At 34.5% G+C, this 18,708-nt stretch overlaps 1 protein-coding gene across 1 annotated transcript; it reads right to left on the bottom strand.

Annotated features, from left to right (window-relative positions):
• Positions 1–9,910: 9,910 nt before the first annotated feature.
• On the bottom strand, positions 9,911–18,335 carry MS3_00008455 (uncharacterized protein; the record flags this gene model as incomplete). Its single annotated transcript, XM_051216793.1, has 7 exons — positions 9,911–10,088; positions 11,388–11,450; positions 12,400–12,468; positions 16,697–16,753; positions 17,027–17,065; positions 18,187–18,243; positions 18,299–18,335. Coding segments are annotated over 7 exons (333 nt in total), but the record flags the coding sequence as incomplete, so codon positions are not given.
• Between the last annotated feature and the right edge of the window lie 373 nt (positions 18,336–18,708).

Here is an 18,708-nt window from a genome sequence, read left to right as displayed (position 1 = left end):
AACTGTATGGAACGACGAAGAAACCATCACAGAAATATAGTAAACCAGAGAGACCGGTCAAGGAAAAGGAGGGTAGGCCAATCACTGTAATTCAACAACAGCAGAACAGATGGGTAGAGTACTTCGAGGAACTCCTGAATGGGCCGGCTGCAATGAATCCACCGGACATTGAAGCATCACACACGGATCTTCCTATAGATGTCAGTCCACCAACGACGGCAAATTGGAATAGCCATCAGACAAATCATGAGCGTGAAGGTAGCAGGACCCAACAATATACCGGCTGAAGCACTGAAGTCAGACGTCGAAGTAACTACAAACATGCTTCACATTCTATTCAAAAAGATTTGGGAGGAGGAACAAGTGCCAATGGACTGGAAAGAAAGACACCTCATCAAGATTCCAAAGAAAGGAGACCTGAGCAAATGTGAAAACTACAGAGGCATTACACTACTGTCAGTACCAGGAAAAGTCTTTAACAGAGTTCTGCTGAACCGTATGAAGAATGCAGTAGACGCCCAACTTCGAGATCAACAAGCTGGATTCCGTAAGGATCGGTCGTGCACAGACCAAATCGCGACACTACGGATCATCGTCGAACAATTAGATGAGTGGAACTCGTCACTATACATCAACTCAATTGATTATGAAAAGGCATCTGATAATGCAAATAGAAGGACGTTATGGAAACTTCTTCGTCACTACGGAGTTCCTGAGAAGATTGTCAATATTATCCGGAACTCATACGACGGACTACAGTGCAAGGTCGTGCATGGAGGACAGCTGACAGATGCATTCCAAGTAAGGACCGGAGTCAGACAAGGCTGTTTACTCTCTCCATTCCTCTTTCTTCTGGTGGTTGACTGAATTATGAAGACCTCGACATCTGAGGGAAAACACGGCATACAATGGACAGCTGAGAACCAATTAGACGATTTGGACTTCGCAGATGACCTAGCTCTCTTATCCCATACACACGAGCAAATGAAGACGAAGACAACTCGTGTGGCAGCAGCCTCAGTATCAGTAGGCCTCAACATACAAAAAAGGAAAACTATGGTCCTCAATTACAATCACTCTTGATTGCGAAACTCCGGAAGATGTAGAATCCTTCACATACCTAGGAAGCATCATCGATGAACAAGGAGGACCAGATGCAGACGTAAGGACGAGGATTGGCAAAGTAAGGGGCGCATTCCTACAATTGGAGAACATATGGAACTCAAAACAACTTTCAACCAATATCAAAGTAAGAATCTTCAAGATGAACGTCAAGATAGTCAGAACTACTGTAAGGAGCTGAAACTTGGAGAACTACAACAACCACCATCAAAAAGGTACAAGTATTTGCAAATAGTTGTCTACGCAAGATACTCAAAATCCATTGGCCGAATACCATCAACAACAGCCTCTCTGTGGGAGAGAACAAACCAGCTTCCAACTCAAGAGGAAATTAAGAAAAGACGATGGAAATGGTTAGAACATAGATGACTGAAATCACCAAACTGCATCACGAGATAAGCCCTAACTTGGAATCCTGAAAGGAAGCGGAAAAGTGGAAGGCCAAAGAACACATTACGTCGAGAAATAGAAGCAGATATGAAAACAATGAATAACAACTGGAGAGAATTGGAAAGGATTGTTTGGGACAGGGTTGGATGGGGAATGCTGGTGAGCGGCCTATGCTCCTTCACGAGGAGTAACAGGCGTAAGTAAGTAATTCTTACCATCCATGAGCTCAAACCAGAACTATGCGTACAAAAGAAGTACATCTCATCGTTATCGTCACCTCGGCCTTAATTAATATTATCATTATTATTACTGCATTCCTCTTTATTTATTTCTTATGTTCCAATTATTTTATTCATAAACGTTCAGCAAATCACCTTATTTATTTTTATACCCCTATGACCTTTAATGACCTTTAATTATTGTAACAAAAAGATTTTAATCATCTTATTACATTCACTAAATTTATTTTTACTATCATCATTACGTAATCTAATATTAAAATCTTTCTATTACTTCATCTTGGTTATTTGTGTTCACATTTCCTCACGGAATTAGTACTTTTACAAAAACAAGAAATTTCATATGTATATATACGATTGTACAGCTTGATAATAAATTCGTTGAAAAGAGATCCCTTCACTGAACTTCATGTTTTAATTTTAACGTTTAAGTGGGAATTATCTGTCAGTGTGCAAAGTACTACATTTTCAATAGTTGAGAACATGAGTCAGTTGAAGCTAGACCACCATGGAGAACCTGGAAACACTGGACGGCCGTTTCTTCCTAGTGTGGGACTCGTCAGCAGTAAGCATCCACGATTCCGCCTCGCGGGATTCGAATCAGGACCTACTGGTCTCGCGCGCAAGCACTTAACCACTGGATCACTGAGCCGGCCGACGGGCAACGGTGTTAATTGATCGACACACCCACCATTGTCATCAGTGAGTTACTACCTCACAACTGACCCGCTTGAACTCCACTGGTCACTGCATTTCACTAGAACTCCAGAATATACATTTTCATTGAAATTGTTGTGACGCATCGAAACATTCACAGTAATTTGAGTTGTCATATGAAGACATATTACTTTTAAGATCGTGAGTAGTTCATTTGTATTATTATACCTTAGTTTCTTACGAAAATTCATTTGAGAGATGGAGACTTCTGCGAAGACTTCCGAATAGTGTGGTATGTTCATTCAATAACTAGAAGACAAATGAAAGTATGTTTCATGTTATATAACTAGTGGTTAATTTAACGTTCATGATATTGATTGAAATCTGCTTGTTTGCAGGTTCAAATACATAAAACAAAGTTGATAATTTGAGACAATAATCAACTATCCTTAGGCTTTTAGCAAACACTACTTCATTACATTTCTTTCAATCAAACATCATATTCAACACATAATCAACACACTATAGATTGAACTATATTTTGGGAATTGATGTCGTTGGTTAATTCTTATTTAAGAATACTTATTCTAGTCAGCTGATATGCTGTATGTCTCTCAAAGACTCGAGGCCAGTTACTACTGTAGTAAGTATTTAACTTTGTGTATGAAGTTGATATTCACCCCTTTTCGTTCAGTATTCAAATTTTGATGCAGGATAACAGTAGAGTATAGGATGTGTATTTCGTTTAGCTTTTGGTTTGCTTACTGAATTGGCTTCAATCTAAGCAAAAATATTCGTAATAACACTAGGAGTAAACATCAATACTACCTAAGTCTATATTGTCAGAGATACGAAATATTTCGTTGAGCATACTTCATTATAATGATTTTGTTAAATTTCAACAAGGTACAGTTGAAGAGAGAGTATAAAGTAACTTATGAAACTATTCTAATATATCATGAGAAAGTTAATTAGAAATAATAATTTTAGATAAATTAAATGATGTGAGAAAAACAAGAAAATATTAGGATGGTGGTTTAAGGTAGGTAACAGGAAACCTTGTACCCGGGTTTCGTGCTATTTGGTACTTGATAGCAGGGTGTACCTGTAATCTTGAGGGAAGTGATGCTCCCTGAAGAATTCAACCCCGTGTCACCCAGCTTCACAGTTATAGACTAAGCTATCCGAGCCGCGACTGACCTCCTGCAGGACTGAGCCGTGATTTTGAGTCACCTAGCCTGGTGGCCACATTTCAGCTTGGTCAATAGGATTCGATCTGAACTAAGAATGACCTGACACACATGACATTCAATTGTCATTCAATTGTGAACAAAAGAATCTTAACGCATTCAGAATATTTTGATTTCGGTTGACTACAGTGGAATTTATTAAGTTTTTCACAGGTTTTATGGCGATTATGATGATCCAGTTAAAGTTCCACCAAAGAACGTACCTCAAATGAATTCAAACTAATGACTTTTTCAAAGTCAATTTTGTATGTTTGAGAATATAATAATCTAAGCTGATTATTGTCAGTCTGACTGAAATAAGTCAATTTTCATCATGAAAATGGGAGTTGTTTCAGTTGTCAGACGATATATTACCACTACTATAATGCTTTCTTGATTAATATTTGAATTGAGTGTCAAAATAAAGGATGGTATTGTTTAACTTCAAAGATAGAATGAACAATAAGGCGGATTCTTGTTAATGTTGAAATGAATTTATACAAATATTTTCTAATTATCTATAACATGAAAATTAATAATGTCGGAATATCTGATGATAAGATAGGCCCATACTGAATATGTTTTGAAAGGTTATTTTGAAGTATATGGTAATATAAACTATTTTACCAGAAAGTCTAGACAACTAAATTTATTCAATGAATGAATCTATTGTTTTGATGTATCAGTGACCATATCATTGTTCAGGTGTACATAAAAGTCTATAAACAACAACAACAACTTAGGATTGAGAAACCTCTTTTACTTATCATTAGGTATTTATTCAAAATAGCTTGGTTTCATTTTAAACACTGTTAGTAACTAATTAAGTATTACTGCTACTCAGTACAAGTTATAAAAGAGTGTTTAGGTTTAGCACTTTACAAAGTGAGGTATTCTCTGTTTAATATCAATCTAGTTAGACATTTTAATGATGAAATGCATGTTAGAAACTAATAACTGTGTACATTCAAATGAATGTTCACTTCAGGCACAAATTACTGTTTAAGTCAACTGAATAGATCATCTGTACTTTCAAATTGCAATGAATTTATGTACATGCATTCATTTGTCCTACTCCCATGAGTAAATTGCCCACATGTTTAAACGAGTGCTTGTAATTTGATTCGTTGAATTGCAAGTAAATAGTTATTATTATTAATGACTTTATTCAATATTATACTTTTGGTACAGTATAGAATTCTATGATGATTAGGAGTATTTGAATTATAGTATGAACTAAGAATCCCAGAAATAACGTAATCGGATCAAGAAGTACTAGATAAGCACGAACGAATGTACTGTATTTAAAATTCGAAATCAAGCATTCACCAAGCACAAAAGAATCATTAGTTCATTCAAACACCACATACTCCACAGCTTATATTAGAGTCTAAGTGTCTGTAATTGATTGTACGTCTTCTTCTTAAGTTCATCCTGTGTCTGTCCGACACTGTATTGGATAAAAACTCTGTTTTATCTAGAATGTGCTCATTAGTATTGGAATCGGAACAGGCCGGAATCGGAACAGACTCACCTGTTTCCTGGGATTGTATACAATCGCCGTGGCGGTTGTGTACCGAAACCACTATCTAGAATTTAAAGCATGGATTTCCCAACACTATCCTCCCCCACGGAATAATGTTGGATCTTTATATCCCCAAGTTACGAATGATGTGGCTTCATTTAAAACATATTTCTCACATTGGTTAGAGTAAACATTAGAAGTGTTTTTTGATAAGGATAAACAGCAGTTGATAAGAAATCATCTGAATTGTAATCAAAATCGAGGTCACTTAGTACTTGTGCTTCGCACTGAACAAGTTTCCCACAAGAAACAAATGCATTATGAGGACTCTTCAGAAATAGTTTGCTCAAATTTATTAAGAATGTCATTGCAGAGTAATGGATCATCAGAAAAATCAGCATCTATCAAAACTACATGAGGTTTTCGATCCCGACTAGGTCCATTTAACATATTTTCCTCAGATTTGTAAGGAATTTCGTCAGAAATAAGTGGGTCATTAGGAAAAACTATATCTAGTACAAAAACATGAGAAATCTGATAAGTCGATTGATCAGAAACTGTTGTCTCGCAAGAATTCTGAGTTTTACTTAACTCTGAACTGCCATGTGACTCTACACTGTCTTTTAAAATCGTTGATAAGGATAAATAATCAATAGGAACGCTGGACTTAATAGAATCAGAATTACGAGACTTAATAATCGTTTCAGCAAAATGAACAGTAGTATTACAAACTGACTGAATATGTCCAATATCACCACATTTAAAGCACTTAGAATTACGAAATTCACATGGATTAAAAGAGTAGAACCTGACACAGGACAAACATTGACCAGTCTTGTGCCCATTTTCGTGAACTGCATCGCAACTCCTCAATGAATTATCATTAGTTCATTCGAATGCCACAAATTCTCAGCACAAAGTATTTCAACAAGTTTCCTTTTTTCATTTCTTGATCGATCCCGACGATAAATATTGAATGATCACCAGTTAGAAGTTAGCAGTCCACTGAATAGACATCTAAATAATATACATTCTTTTCGCTGCATATTACCAGCAACTACGATATCTTTGATTGAATTTTTTGTATTTTGTACAACGAAAGGTTGTACAGTTTTCAGAAACGTACCTGAATAGGTTATGCGATTGATAAACATAATGATGTATTAAATCAAACGAAAATAGATAACTTGTTGAAATATCTAGATGACAGGAACAGGTAACCCAGATGTTCAAGCAGGCTGCCAAGTTCGGAGTTTAATTGAGAATATTGAGTATAGTGATTCTCAATTAAGACTTCATCTTTGTATATAGACAATGTGCCACATTTCAGTGGAAATGCCTAACCATATCTAACACTAAGTCAAATTTCGATGCATTTTTTCTTGAAATTTTACTTCATCAAGATATATCATGTCAGCATCAACAAAGATTCATAGATAAAACTGGCATAGTATTTCGGAAAATAGACGATTTTAATCATTTGATTGATTTTGTTGAAATTGTCTTGTTATATTCCAACTAGACAAGAACTATTGACAAAAAATGTAATGACGAACTCCTTCATTAATATCTGAAGTGCTGGAACTATGATGTTTCTATAGACGTGTACGTTACTCAAGGTTGTACATAATTTTGAAATTTTATAAAACAGTCAATGAAATATCTACATCAGTCAAAACTGATAATGCAAGAAAGTTCCTTTTTATGAGATATTCTTCTTTATTGAAAGTAAACAGCGATAGCTGTCATTCAATCTCATTTAACCTGAAGCTGTGATCACATGTATATAAGTCCACAAATTTTATTATTGAACTACTAATCAGGGTTCATGAACACTAAGTATGCTATACTGTTGTTCAAATGATGAGAGCTTCAAGTTACTGATTGTTACTTATAAGGTGCGAATAAGCATAATGTACTAGGGAAATTAACTGAAATTTACTATTAACACATGCAATAATATATTTCATGATCTGTTGTGATGATATCTGTACACAAGCTTTTATATTGAATCCATGATGGACGCGTAAATGTGCAATACAATTTTCTGAAGGACTTAAGTCATTTCTGAAATTAAAGTACTTTCAGTTGATTGCGTGAAATGTCTGAGTATATGTGCCTATGATAAATTCTTAAATTTTAGACTCGTCGATTAAAATACTTCAAGCGATAAGTATTACTTCTCAGTTGTCATTTTCAAGTTCTATCCAACATTGTTTGTGGCACCTCCACAAAGCTATTGAAATATAGATTTGACTGTAATAACAGTTGTTTGAGATCTCATGTTCCTTTAAAAGAGCTGAAGTTTAGTGAGTATGAATTGTGCTGTCGAATTCTTGATGCTGATCTTCAGAAATGTAATTTTCGTTGTAGCTGTTTGCTGGCTTTGAAAAAATGTCTGTCAAGTGGTCGTTGGTTTTAATTCTTGGTTACAGCTGTCCTTCATTGTTTGACGACTCATTAATGATACCCCTACTGACACATTTGACCACACACTTGGACGCTTAAAACTGAGTTTGTTGAGATAATTAAAAGTCAAATACCCTAATCTTACTTGTGATGTGCAACATTCAGCTGAATTTCTGCTCTAGTTTTTGGCACATGAAATCAGATATGTCATTAACTCTTCAGGATCCGATAGACGATATTCAATGTAGTAACAATCTAAATACGTGAAATTTTATCATTCAACAGTCAATGATACTTCGGTTTAAATACAATGATTGGAAGTTGCGTGTTGGTTTCAAGTTGCTTAAGACTATATCACTGATTGTCCGTATCGGTATTACAATTAAATTAGTTATCAATAAAATGAGTATCCAATGAGAACAAACGAACACTACCTAGTTAACAGTGAGGAATATCTATACGAATTCGATCACTTAGAGTATATCATGGCGAAGTGTTTGAAATATAATGTAATCTACAGCCGAAAGTGGCTACTTCTAGTATAGGGTAAACTTCAAGTTGAAAGCCATACTCGATTATGCTAGGAGACTTAAATGATAAACATCAGCAACAAGAAAGGAACCATTTTTAACAGACATGTTTTGTTGTTTCACTGCGAATGTCATACCGGCGGTTGAAATTTCTGACATAATTTTTTAAAACGTTTAGGGTAAAATAATAAATATTCAGGAATAAGTGATTGTGGCTCATTAAATGTTAATTTACATGAGACTAAATGTATGGAGAACATAATGTTGTTCCAGTTTAACATACTGTTTGCATAACGTAAATATATGATATTTAAAAGAAGGTATTTTTTATGTCCATTAGTTGTATGTCAACGATTCCGATAGTATTTCTCCTCAAAATTTCAGTAAATATTTGTTAACTACTCTAAACCTTATTCAAACATCGCGTTTCATTATAATGTCAATTGATTTAGTTGTTTCTGATTCTGTGTGTTCTACTTCAAGCTATGAACCCTTAGTTTCTGGGTTCATATATACTGTTTATCAGTTCCTTACAATCAGACTTTTGATTTGCCTTTACTATGAACGTCCTCTTACAGGTCATACTCTGTTCATCTTTGCAATTACTGATCTCTTAATTATAGATTCGTTTCTCGACTTAATATATGCAGATCACACATATATGTTGAGTGTGAATGATGAGATAATACAGGGTCTCTTGATCACCTAGAGTTACGATGAAAGCCTTGTTTAGGCGACTCATTGTGGAATCGCTAAGTGGGTTTTTTTAAAAGCCTTTTCAGAAACTCCGTAATTTGGTTTATGAGACTGGATCGGACTGTTATCACACTAGTCAAACCACCGTCAAGTTAGATGCATGATACTGACCGATGTAGAAGTAGTCTGTAAGGAAACTGATGACGATTAAGATTGTCTGGACTATGGTCGTCAACTACGGAGATGTTGAATGACATGGTTTAGAATCGATCACAATTGAAAGATACTTTCACATTTTATCGTTCTCTAGATCCTGTGTTCACAGAGACTTGTTAAAACACCTAAGGATTCTATATTTTTTATCGTCATTTCAAATTATCATGCTAATATGGTTTGGCAGCTTGGTATGAAACAGGTTCGTCCACGTTTATTTAGTCAGTCAGCAACAACGCAGAACTTCGTACGTACGTACATCAGTTCGAGTTGCCATACCATATTAGCACATGGATACAATTGTCGATTCAAATCTAGTAGTGGTAGAGGTAGTAAAAGTTCAGGCAGTAATCGGAAAGATTAGGGTTTGAAAATGTTATTCAAAAAGTGTTGTTCAGTGAAATAAATTCAGAAAGAGAAAAAAGGGATACGAAGAATTCAGAAGATTAGAATTTGAGAGAACACAAAAAGTGGATGCACCTGCGCCACTGCAAACGATTTTGAGTCATATCATTCAAGGTCTCTAACCATCGGTTGATTTCGTCTTGCGGATCCCAACCAGGTAGTCTACACTTACTAACATGGCACATTTCACTTGTCAATGACTTCATGGATTTGTGCCATGTTTTGACCTGGCTACCCCTGGCTTTCTTCTAACCTACTCCTACACCATAAAACATCGCACGTCGGGGCAGTCGGTGGTTGGGCATACCTAACACGTGTCCCAGTCATCTCAACTGGTGAAGTTTCACTACTTCATCAACGGATTTGCTAACCTTACCTAGTACCTGTTTCCTAACATCTGCATTACTTACTTGGTGACCCTAAGATATACGAGCAATCCTTTGAAAACACCTATGATGACTGTTTGCAAAATACTTTTAACAGAATAAAACAAGATTTATCAGACAAATCTACTTTTTTTCTTTAAATTTAAACTTTATTCATAAAGTAACCAATTATATGTCAATACAATTATGTAATAATCTCAACAAAAAAAAAACATTTCTAAACTAATATGATTATTACAATGTAATGAACACTATCAAACATGATTTTGTTTAAAATCATAGAAAACCTGAAATTGAAAAGAAAGAAATTTCCAATTATTCTACACATTTAATAGATTGATTAATATAACAATATGTAAAGGTAAATATGATATTTCACTGGTTGAAATCATGAGTCAATTGAAGCTAGACCACCATGGAAAACTTGAAAGCACTGGACGGCCGTTTCGTTCCAGTATGGGGCTCTTCAGCAGTGCCCATCCACGATCCCGCCCTCCGCAAGATTCGAACCCAGGACCTACTGGTCTCGCACCAGGCGCTTAACCAACTAGACCACTGAGCTTGCCGGCCAATGTCTAGCTTCAACTAAATATGATATTCTTTTACTTAAAATAATAATCATCTAGTGTTTGTTTCTGTTTTTTCGGTATGATATTCTATTCAGTATAACATACGATATTCTTGTATTTAATGAACATTGACTATGCTCAGTATGATATGTAGCATATGATTTTCTTATAACTCTAATTACTTTACATATATGTGATTTTATCTAGTGTTAAGAAATCTTCATCGTTGGAATTGCAGTAATTCCTTATTTTTTAGTATAAGTGATAAGCGATTCCGATATAATAATCAGTAATGATCATATCTAACAAGTAGCGTTCAATCAGAAGACATATCATTGACTTACTTACTTACTTACTTACTTACGCGTGTTACTCCTCGTAAAGGAGCATAGGCCGCTCATCAGCACTCGTCATCAAACCCTGTCATCAGCAATCCTTTCCAGTTCTTTCCAGTTCCTACTCATTTCTCGACGTAATGTGTTCTTTTGCCTTCCACTTTTCCACTTTCCTTCAGCATTCCAAGTTAACACTTGTTTTGTGATGCAGTTTGATGATTTCAGTCATCTATATCCTATCTATTTCCATTGTCTTTTCCTAATTTCCTCTTCAGCTGGAAGCTGGTTTGTTCTCTCTCACAGAGAGGTTGTTGCTGATGGTATACGGCCAATGGATATTGAGTATCACATATCATTGAATACATAGTTAATCTATCAGTCATTATAGAGTTTATAACAACTGAAAGATTTGTTGTCTTTCATCTTATCCGTCAACCAACTTAAAATATATTCATTGACTACAAGTATTAATCTAACAGTAACTTTATTGAATCTGACATGATCAATTGTTTTAATAACTATTAAATATGTTGCATTCGTCGTATTCTCAGGACAAGTCTAAATACAATAAGTCAATCTCGAATAATATCATATTACAATACTTGACATAGAGATGGACATAAAATAGCACAAAATAATTGATTATTAAGATAAAGTAGAGAGAAAATCTCATTTGCATTACCACCAATTCTCTTTGCTAAAGATATTAATTCATCAACATTTCTCACAGCGAAATCGTAAATAACTGAAATATCAGAGAAAAATCAAGTGAATATTTTGTACAATAAAATAAATATTTATTATTAATCTATCATTTTCACTATAGGGTTATGAAGATTATTATGTTTTTGATTGATGTTAGACCACTGCTGAGGAGGAGTCTCACAATAGGACGAAACAGTCGTCCAGTGCTTCCAGGTTTTTGATGATAGTCTAACATCAATTGGTTCATGATCTCAATAAAAAATATTTATCATTTTATTGGAAGTGATGTTAACTCCAAGTAGTTAACTGTCTACACAAATTTAATAAGCCATATTAACGCCTTTTTAATTTTTTTCCAAGTTCTCACAATTCATCGTTTTACAACTACATGATTCATATGGTAATAAACGAACTATTTGTGTGTATATGATTACAAGAATTCAAAATATTTCACATTGTGATCTCAACAGTTACATTTTTAGTAAAAAACATACAATAAATTCACTTGATATTGTTTGTTTAAGTCTTCCCATTGATATTTAGGACTGAAATTGATCAGTCTCATGTTGGCATATGTGCATACTACGCGTATTGCCTTGATATAGCCTTAAGTCACAAGCATTATATGCAAATATGGATAGTGGTTAGCGGAGGAATCCAGGACGCGCATTTCGTCCTATTCAGGACTCGTCAGCTGGATGTGCCTGCATCTCAGAGTTGATGTTCACTCTGGAGCTCGAAATCAGTACAGACCGCTTCAAACCCTATCACGTTATGCACTTAGCTACCGAGTCCTGATAGTCATATGCTTTTGCAATGCGGTGAAGTTTAAATTCACTTGGTATTGTTTACTTGACTCCTCCTATTGATGTGAGTGAACATCAACACTGGGATGCAGGTACATCTAACTGACGAATCCCAAATAGGAAGAAACGCGCGTTCTGGATTCCACTGCTAAAAACATACAATGTTGTGTGACTTTTACTTACATAGTCCATTGTTAAACGACTTTATATTCATGTATTTTTTAGCAATCAAGTCATCTAGATCCTTAATATCTGAAGAGAGGGAAAGAAAGTTATTTGTCAATTTAAGAAGTATTATACAAAATTCATCTTAACTTATCATCCATTGTCAGTTTGACAATGGATATAAAGTATTCAAATCAATAACTTTAAAAATAATTATCCACTGCATTTGACAGTATCGAGTTACTGTTTCCCTATCTATTTATAGATATGATGTGCTTTCTTAAATTATGTTTCATAAAAAACACCATTACTTTCGAATTAAAATATGAGTAGTGACAATATTAAGAACAAATTTTGAGTAGCAAGCCATCGTAATTGTGGTTAATTGATGAAGCTTATTGTTTCCATTTAAATATCGAACATGAACAGAAGTTTATGAATTTGTGTGATTTGTACAAGGACTTGAATTACGTTAACAGGGTTTCGAATTATCAACCTGTTGTCGTTAATTTCTTAGATGATCTGTTGTCCATGTAATATTGATACGTTTATACACTAAACTATGTGCAAACTCCGACTTTAGCATTTCCTACTTACGCCTGTTACCCCGTCAACCAGCATTCTCCAACCCACTCTGTCCTGGGCATTCCTTTCTAGTTCTATCCAATTTTCGTTCATTTTTCTCATGTCTGTCTCCATTTCTCGGAGTAATGTGTTCTTTGTTCTTCCTCTTCTCCTTTGGCCTTGGAGATTCCATGTGAGGGCTTGTCTTATGACGCAGTTTAGTGATCTCCTCAATGTGTGTCCTATCCACTTCCAGCGCTTCTTCCTCCACTGGAATCTAGTTCGTTCTCTCCCATAGTAGGTTGTTACTGATAGTGCCTGGCCAACGAATCCGAAGTATTTTGCGTAGATAACTGTTAATAAACACTTGTATCTTCTGAATGCTGGCTCTCGTAGTTCTCCGAGCTTCTGCCCCATACAGAAGAACCGTTTTGACATTTGTATTGAAAATTGTGACTTTGATGTTGGTTGTCAGTTGTTTTGAGTTACAGATGTTCTTCAATTCTACATATGCTGCTCTTTCTTTGCCGATCCGCGTCTTCACTTCTGCATCGGATATACCGTGTCCATCAACGATGCTCCCCAGATATATAAAGGTTTTAACATCTTCCAAATCTTCTCCGTGAATTGTGGTTCCATTGGTGCATGTTGTGTTGTATCGGAGAATCTTGTTTTTACCTTTGTTAATATTGAGACCTACTGCTGCTGAGACTGCTGATACACTGGTCTTCTTCTGAATTCGTTGTTGCGTGTGCGATAGAAGAGCCAGATCATCTAAGACTTTAGCACGATGGAGAATAATTTAAACCCAATTATGAACATTCAAAACACATTTGTAAAATTCACATCAACCGAGAAGAATATCGTGAATTCATGGCGTGTCTAGACTTCCATAAGCTGATGAAGTTCAGTTCAATATTGTTTCAAGCTTTGCATAAAATAACATAACAGATGTCACTTTAGGCCAATTTCAATGGAAGACATTTCTTGAAATTGTATGAATTCAGTTCATTTCGCAAATCATGTTCTGTTTGATTTGTTAAAATTGATCAAACGATCAAAAAGCATTAAACTTTTGGAAAATATGATGTTTTCATCTGAGTAATTCAATGAGCTTATCAGTGTTACCCTTTTGTTGCAAAAATCATTCAAAGAATTTATTAACAAACGAAGGTAGTAGACAGATAATCATTTCATTAAAACCGCGAACCAATCAAATTTAGGCAACTATTGATAAACTGAAAGCATTAGATGTGTTTGATTCTCATTTACGATGTCATACATGAGCATTATTGTGAAGTCCCATACTATGACTTAACATCTGTCAAGTACTTGCCGGTTTTCGATAGTTATCAAACTTAGAACAGTTTTTTTTTATTCCAATGAAATTCAATCATCTGCACAACCTCATACTTTTCATACTGATATATAATAAAGATCATTTATTTCTGTTTACCTTCTTCAGGGAATGTTTTAAATTGATTGCACTTTTCTTCATTGTTATTAGACTTCATATCTGTAAATAACATTGTTTTTTTTACAAAAAAATTACTTCACTTGACAACGCTTTTAAAATTGATCAACTATGCGACCAGTGAACATCAATATTTAAAGCGGATAAAAACTGTGAAAATTCGTCTTGGATACCAAATGTCTGACTGGATATACATCCCTGATGTCATAAATGATCCAAAATATTATTTTGCTTGTAAAACATTATAATATTGATTGAACTAGAAAAGTTATCAGGTGCCCTGGTACGGCCGAAAGTGGGAAGAGTCCGCTCTCCCTCTCGAAATGCTCTCACATGGCCATGTGTATATAGCCTCTGCCAAGGAAGTCCCACTCACTGCCTTCTCGTGAAGTGGGTGTTGTTTGCGAAAATGAGAGGACGAAAAGCGAATGTCCAGCGCTTTAACCGGATTCCAAACCAATGGTGCACATGAGCTCCAGTATCCTGAGGGAAGAAATGGCGTATGAACCAATTGTTGGTCACCGGCTACCAAGGGACTGCATCTCTTTACTATGCTCCACTGCCTTGTGGATCAGACCTTCAGGTCGAAGGCTCGGGGAGTGGCCATCTGAGAAAACCACCTGCCTCGGTTTGGGCACCCGGGCAGTATCACAGCCCTCACACATATCGAATGAGATTTGTGTGGCGCATATGTATTTGGTGCTTCCCTGTACCAATATCTATGTGTTAAAATAAATAAATAAAATAAGTTGAATCTTTCAGTAGTCTCAGCCAACAACTAAGTGTAAACAGAAGACTGTGTAAATAGGAATGGTTCATTTTCTTAAATTTTATTGTAACAATTAATTGTTTTCTATATTATTGGTTCTGTAGTGAAGAAGAACATAAGTGGGGACAATCGAACGTATTTGAGCACACGATTACAGAACATCTCACTAAAATCTGACAACCATATAGTAAATACTTCATTTGCAAAATATCAATCTATTGTCTTAAACTTGATTGTTTCTTTTGTAAATATCAGTCCATCGTTTCAGATTTCATTGTTCATACATTTTCATACTAATTGCTCTTCGTTTCTGTTTTTTTCTTCTCGACCTTACACTGAAATACATTCTTTATCTGACCATCGTTATATACTACTTATGTAGATATAAGTAACTCACACCACAGTTTTAAGTCGATAATTTCACTTTGTAATGTTGATTTAAATAAAACGATGAATTCTTTATGCTATTTTAATTCATAGAAGCATTGTTTAATGATCTGATTCGTTCTATCCTGTTTAAAGCTATCTATCTATCCGACAAAATTTATCTGTCCATCAATGTCTATCAAATGTGACTAAGTATTATACTTCAGTTTTTCTTTAATGTGAACTGTATAAGTGCTGTGTTTTATGAATTGAACTCAAACGTTCTTAGCCAGTATCGTAGTGATGATCATTTCGCTATATCAATGGAGCTCCCGTATAAACGATGATTCCATTTAATGCTATCTCAAACCTTGATCTGAATGATTAGTTAACCATACTTCCTAATATCATATGTAATCAATCGACTATACATCGGTTGTTTTATTGTGTTTGTATTTATCCAGACACTTTCATGATAAAATATTCATATAAGTGATCGCCGTAATTATCTGTGAGATTTTTCATTACTGTTCACTATGAATTTGAACTGAAGGGAATGATTACAAGAGAGCAAGGAAACAATAAATACTACTTGTCTTTGAGTTATGGACACTGGAGTGTTTATCTATAATTTATTCATTACCAATTTGTCTATGGTGAGATGTTATTTATATTTCTTTAATTTACAAATGAGTAATGACCACGCTTAAATCGAACAAAAAATGTATATTTTATTATGATGGAGTTTAGTTCTCGGAGCTGGATTGTTTATTCATTCAGAAGAACGATGAAAGCTCCACGACTAAACCATCCAGCTCAGAAAACAAAACTCCATCACAAACATCATCCACCTGAGCTACAAATCTCCTCCACCATTTCAAAATCATATGAGTGTAGCACATTTCTCGCTGTTTGAAAATGGGAGGATTTCGTCAAAATGCAGGCTTCTACTCGAGAACAACTGCATTTTCTCCACGAATATCTTTGTCAGCATTTTCTACCAACAAGTGTAAGATACAGGGCACCAATCAATTGTTCATTTGGATGGAGAATAGTTGAGTAAAGTGAAAGAAAAATGGCACACCTAGTGATAACGGATATTTTATTAAGATAGCTAAATATTCAAGAATATTTTCACTGACTTTCTGATATCTTTAATTGTTCTTTGAGGCAATTCTGCAGAGTTGGAAAATTACCAACTATTGTTTTGATGAAATACAAAGAAAGTAGACAAAATTAATTTCATAAAACAATACGAAACATATTATCATGACAATCAACTGTAAAGTTGACTTCAATTCAAATAGAGCATTGTCATAAAAGCAAGTTGATTATCCTCTTTAAAGTTTTGCACAACCTTTTTGAATAGGATAATTGTACAAGAATAAATGTCGTAAATAGAATGTTTCCGATAGTGAGCTTGTATATAATATCATATCATATGGATAATCATGTAAAATAAGAAATCATACACGTTATAAGTATCCTGAATGCTAATGATCCTTCTATTTCTAAAAGATTTAAATGAAAAGAAATAGTTATTCATTTCATTGGCATGTTAATTAAATAAGATGACATCTAGCAAAAACAATATCGAACTTTAGTCTAAATTAGTGGTAAAAGAATATAAACGGAAAAAAAATTCCAAGGACCCTTCGACAGTAGAGGAACTTGATGAGTTTCTGCGTTATTCTGTCAAACTTGCGGAAGTGAGTGCGAAGATAAAAGAAGATACAATAACGATGATATAGTGTGCAACAATGATGGAGTTCTTGTATGAGCAGTTAAACTTCACTGTCGTTTTATGTTAGCAAGATACTTGTCAATAACATGCGTAAACATTCTAATAAGTAGATAATTGAATATCTGACCAATTACAAATGAGTAGGAATCAACTCTACAACAAGTAAGTGACTCTCTCTTCAGTTAAAATAATCCTGAATAGTAAGATGAATATATGGAAACAAATAACCGTCAACATGAAACTGTCATGTTATTTAAGCCCACTATTTCATTCATTTCAAATGATGTGGTTACATCTCGGTAGTGATAATATACAAGAGATTAATTGTTGAATCTGGATGATATTGTGGTGTGTGCTACTTATATTAATATAAGTAGTATTTGATGTTAGTTGTGAACAGAAGGTCTGGCAGCAAAGAGACAAGAGGATCGAACAGTAAAAAAATGGAAACAAGATGCAATTTGTATGAAAATGCAAGAACAATGAAGTCTGAGTCACTATGAGACAACTGGTGGACATTTTGTAAATTAAGCATTTACATTATGAGTGTTAGATTTTATTAACCAGTCCTGTAAGTTTGTGTTAAATGCATTCGATTGTCTCCACCCGTGTTCTGTTCACTACAATATGAAACATGGTGTATACATGTTTTCAATTGAATACTGTTCGCTGAAATAATCTGAAATATTCAGGAATGTTATCAGGGCAACTATAATTTTACAATTTTATGCAACTTTCAGAAGTTATTGTAATGAACATGCGGAACAACTTATAATCTAATTCAATTGGATTAAAATAGGAAATGACTGAAATCAATCAATGTAATGATCTATGTATGTAATGAGATTTGCATAGAAACAAAGTTTATTTTATAATATCTGTAAAAACCTTTAAGAAATCCATGAAAAGATTCTGCTTCTTGTTGTTTACTTTTACATCTCACATCTAAAATCAATCATGTGATATTTGTGTGGACAATTATCTTTTATTATACACGTACATTGTTCAATTGTTCTGCGTTTTTCCACTAGATTCTGCTTAAGGTTATCTAAAACAAACAGATATACATTAATACGAAAAAATGTATTCAGTTTTATTCTTAAAAAATGTTTTAGCTAAATAATTATTAGAGTAGGTTTGTAGGTTTGTACAGTTTATTGTTTACATCATGAACTGAACTCATTCAGATAATCATTCTATACTAGAAAGTAATCAGTATGAGACTCTTGAGCAAAGTGGATACACTCCTTGTCTTGATATTTAAAAGGGTGATGTTAGTAGACTACTGAGAGTTTTATACAAGAACGAAATAGCTGTTCTGTGGATGTTTATCTCTGATAGTTGTTTAATTAGAATTAGTCAGTGATGTATGATTGATATTCATCAGTTTATTATTCGTCAATTTAAGAA

This window comes from Schistosoma haematobium, chromosome 6, assembly GCF_000699445.3.
Source record: "Schistosoma haematobium chromosome 6, whole genome shotgun sequence".
In the NCBI taxonomy this organism is placed as follows: domain Eukaryota; kingdom Metazoa; phylum Platyhelminthes; class Trematoda; order Strigeidida; family Schistosomatidae; genus Schistosoma; species Schistosoma haematobium.
This window is presented reverse-complemented; position numbering and strand designations above follow the sequence as displayed.